The sequence below is a fragment of the Melitaea cinxia genome, chromosome 10 (genome assembly GCF_905220565.1).
Source record: "Melitaea cinxia chromosome 10, ilMelCinx1.1, whole genome shotgun sequence".
Taxonomy (NCBI): Eukaryota; Metazoa; Arthropoda; class Insecta; order Lepidoptera; family Nymphalidae; genus Melitaea; species Melitaea cinxia.
In genome coordinates this window covers 15,545,352-15,548,460 of record NC_059403.1, presented here as the reverse complement: position 1 = coordinate 15,548,460, position 3,109 = coordinate 15,545,352, and the positions used below count along the sequence as shown (strand labels likewise).

At 32.8% G+C, this 3,109-nt stretch overlaps 1 protein-coding gene across 1 annotated transcript; it reads right to left on the bottom strand.

Moving 5' to 3' along the window:
• Positions 1-221: 221 nt before the first annotated feature.
• LOC123657478 lies at positions 222-2,634 on the bottom strand. Its single transcript, XM_045593021.1, has 2 exons — positions 2,601-2,634; positions 222-829 (listed from the first exon to the last, which is right to left on the bottom strand). Exons 1-2 carry the CDS (start codon positions 2,632-2,634, stop codon positions 222-224), a joined length of 642 nt encoding a protein of 213 aa, XP_045448977.1.
• Between the last annotated feature and the right edge of the window lie 475 nt (positions 2,635-3,109).

The following is a 3,109-nucleotide window of genomic DNA, read 5'->3' as shown; positions in this document are numbered from 1 at the left end:
CGCTTACTTAAATAATCATAATTGGTAAGTAAAGTCATGTGTATTTAATAAAGAAAACTAAAAAGGTTTTCTGAATTGAGTTTATAAAAAAACAAGGGATTATTAAATTTCTCTAATGACGACCAAGAACCAGTATCACGCTTGTAGGCAGACCTCCTAGCATTGTTTGGCATTAATAAACACTAAAAAAAAACAAAACAAAATTAAAAACAAGACTTTTATTATAAAAGTTGTTCAAATTGTTGGCCACCATTTCTAATACAAACACGATATCTTTTTCTTATTTCCGTCGTCGTAGTGGCCATCAGCATTTCTTGCTTCAAAAGGTCGAATGCATCAATAATCCTCTCTCTCAAATGGTCGCGACTTTGTATTTCTTCCGTATAGACGAGTTCCTTCGCACGTCCCCAGACATAAAAATCGATTGGAGTAAGGTCTGGGGAGCGTGGAGGCCATGGTATAGGACCGTCGCGACCAATCCAGGAATTAGGAAATACTTCGTTTAAATATTCCCTAACTGTCAGGCGCCAGTGGGCAGGACATCCGTCATTTTGGAAAATGATGGGCCTATCTTCTTCTATTATTGGCAAATTACATGTGAGTTCCGGTGAATCATTTTGGAGAAACTCCAAATAATTATCTCCGTTTAAATTGTCTGGTAAGAAATGCGGCCCAATCACATTATTTCTAATTACTCCTGCCCACACATTTACTGAGAACTTTCTTTGGAAGCGTGTTAGTTTCTTTAATTTAGGATTTTCACCTTTCCGCGCCCAATGATGTAGGTTATGTAAGTTGAGTATTCCCTCACGAGTGAATTTAGACTCGTCTGTCCATAAGATACTTTTTAAAAAGTTTTCATTTTTAATATCGGTGTGCAAAATAAATCTGACCGATCTGAAGACGGACTGATCGACAGAAATAGATAAGGAACTTTGTTACTCTCTCTAACGAACGAGACATAAAACTACTTAGCCAATCACAGCACAGTAATCTAGGGGTTTAAATAAAAACAGGTTTTTTTAACTGCGTGATAGAAACTAGAGACTGATTCATTGTATCATTTTAAACAAATTTTATTATTAGTTTTTTGTCCACCGTCGTTTCGGTCCATCTCGAGGGAGGCCTGCCTACAAGCGTGATACTGGTTCTTGGTCGTCATTAGAGAAATTTAATAATCCCTTGTTTTTTTATAAACTCAATTCAGAAAACCTTTTTAGTTTTCTTTATTAAATACACATGACTTTACTTACCAATTATGATTATTTAAGTAAGCGATTTTTGACCGCGCGTTATTTTGGTAAATATCTCTACTCAAAATTTTTTTTTGATAGCAAATGATACATTGTTAGAAAGGACATAAATGCAGGATATTTTAAAAAAAATAGTTAAAACCCTATCGTGTTTGGTTTTTTTTTTATATCACTTTAAAGTTTATAGTTTGGTAAAATTTTGCAACTCTTAAAAACTTTGAAGGCCCATATTTTCGTATTTTTTCATGTTACACTTACAAATATAGTTTCAAAAGGTTGGCAATTTATTCAAAAAAAAGAAATAAAAATAATTTGGGTCCGTAACACATTTTTTTTTTTGTCTTTTGTGAGTTTGAATGATGAATTCTGGAGATTTTGTAAAAAACAATTAAATGCTGCATGAAAAAAATAAATAAAAGGGCAATGACTTAAGTTAAGTGGCCAGATATATTGGCAATGACCCTCCCTTACCCCCCTGACCGTTTGTCCAACACCCCACCAAACATCCTGTATAATGGTGACTTGCAATAAAAACAATGTGATTTAATTTATAATTTTTAATGAATTAATAATTATTTTTTGTAACATTGTTTAAGCATAACAACACGCTATTAATAAAAAAACGCTCATCATTATATACATACATATACTATATATAAAAGCCTTGGATATTTTTTCGTAACGTCGAGTCACCTCCCGTTTCCTTTAGGTATATTCCGTAATCTCAGGACAATGGATCACGTCGTAAAGCTCAAATTTCCTTCATACTCCCATTATTACCTTTGAAAGCATAATCTTTTAAATAATGAAAACACTATTGGGGTAAGGCATAGCAGAAAATATACAATTAGATATGTACCTTAACCTTAAGTAAGGTAACCAGAGCTCCTCCTCCTCGTCTTTAATTCTTTATAGTCCAGTAATAACATATTATGGGCCATACGTTTCTTTACTACCTTAGCCCTATAAGTAATATTCGGCCCAAATTGTGAGCCTACTTTTTAAATGTCGGTTAAAAGATTGATCGCCGTATCCTTGTCTAATCGCTTACAAAATGATTATATACGGAACGGTAGGGGGCAGTGGCTCACCTGTCCCTGTGAAATTACCCGAGCATAGCCAAATTACTTTCTCTGTTCGCATGGAGGAACTACCGTTTTACTGTGTTTTTGTACTTTACGAGATATAATTAAATTTAGATATGTATCGCTATACATTCAAAGGAAGTGCCAAAAAACTTACAAAAGAAAATGTTTTTGTGATTGAGTTGTGTCATTACATTATTTTGATTTTTGATTTATTATTCATTTAATGGTTTTTTCATTATATTTTGTTTGTCTTACTAACCCAATATGGACCTTGGTCTGAAATAACGAGCCATTATTATAACTTTACGGAAAAGTAAATACAATCAAATAATGTTACATTACTGTGTTATGTTTGAATTTACAATTACAAACTTCTGTTGGCTACATTATCTCTTACGAAGGACTAAAAGAGAGAGTGAAAAAGATATACATTACTTCAATTCACGTGTTCTAATTCCTATAAAAAGCAAAGAAGACGAAACAGAGAGTGGGACCGGTAGACTTGTAAACAATTGTATTCACTGCCTATATTAATTTTTGTAATTATGTTTGCTAGCAAACGAAAAAAATACCGACCTCAATTACATTGACCAGTAATACAACGTAGATAGACGAAAAAATAATCAAGTAAATGCGTATTATTAGCGATAACTCAAAAAGTACTAGTCATATCTCAAATAAATTCAAATGTATCTGGATCCATATGACAAGCACTAAACTTTCAATTAAAACAATAATTATAGAAAATGATCCAACCAATAAAAAGTT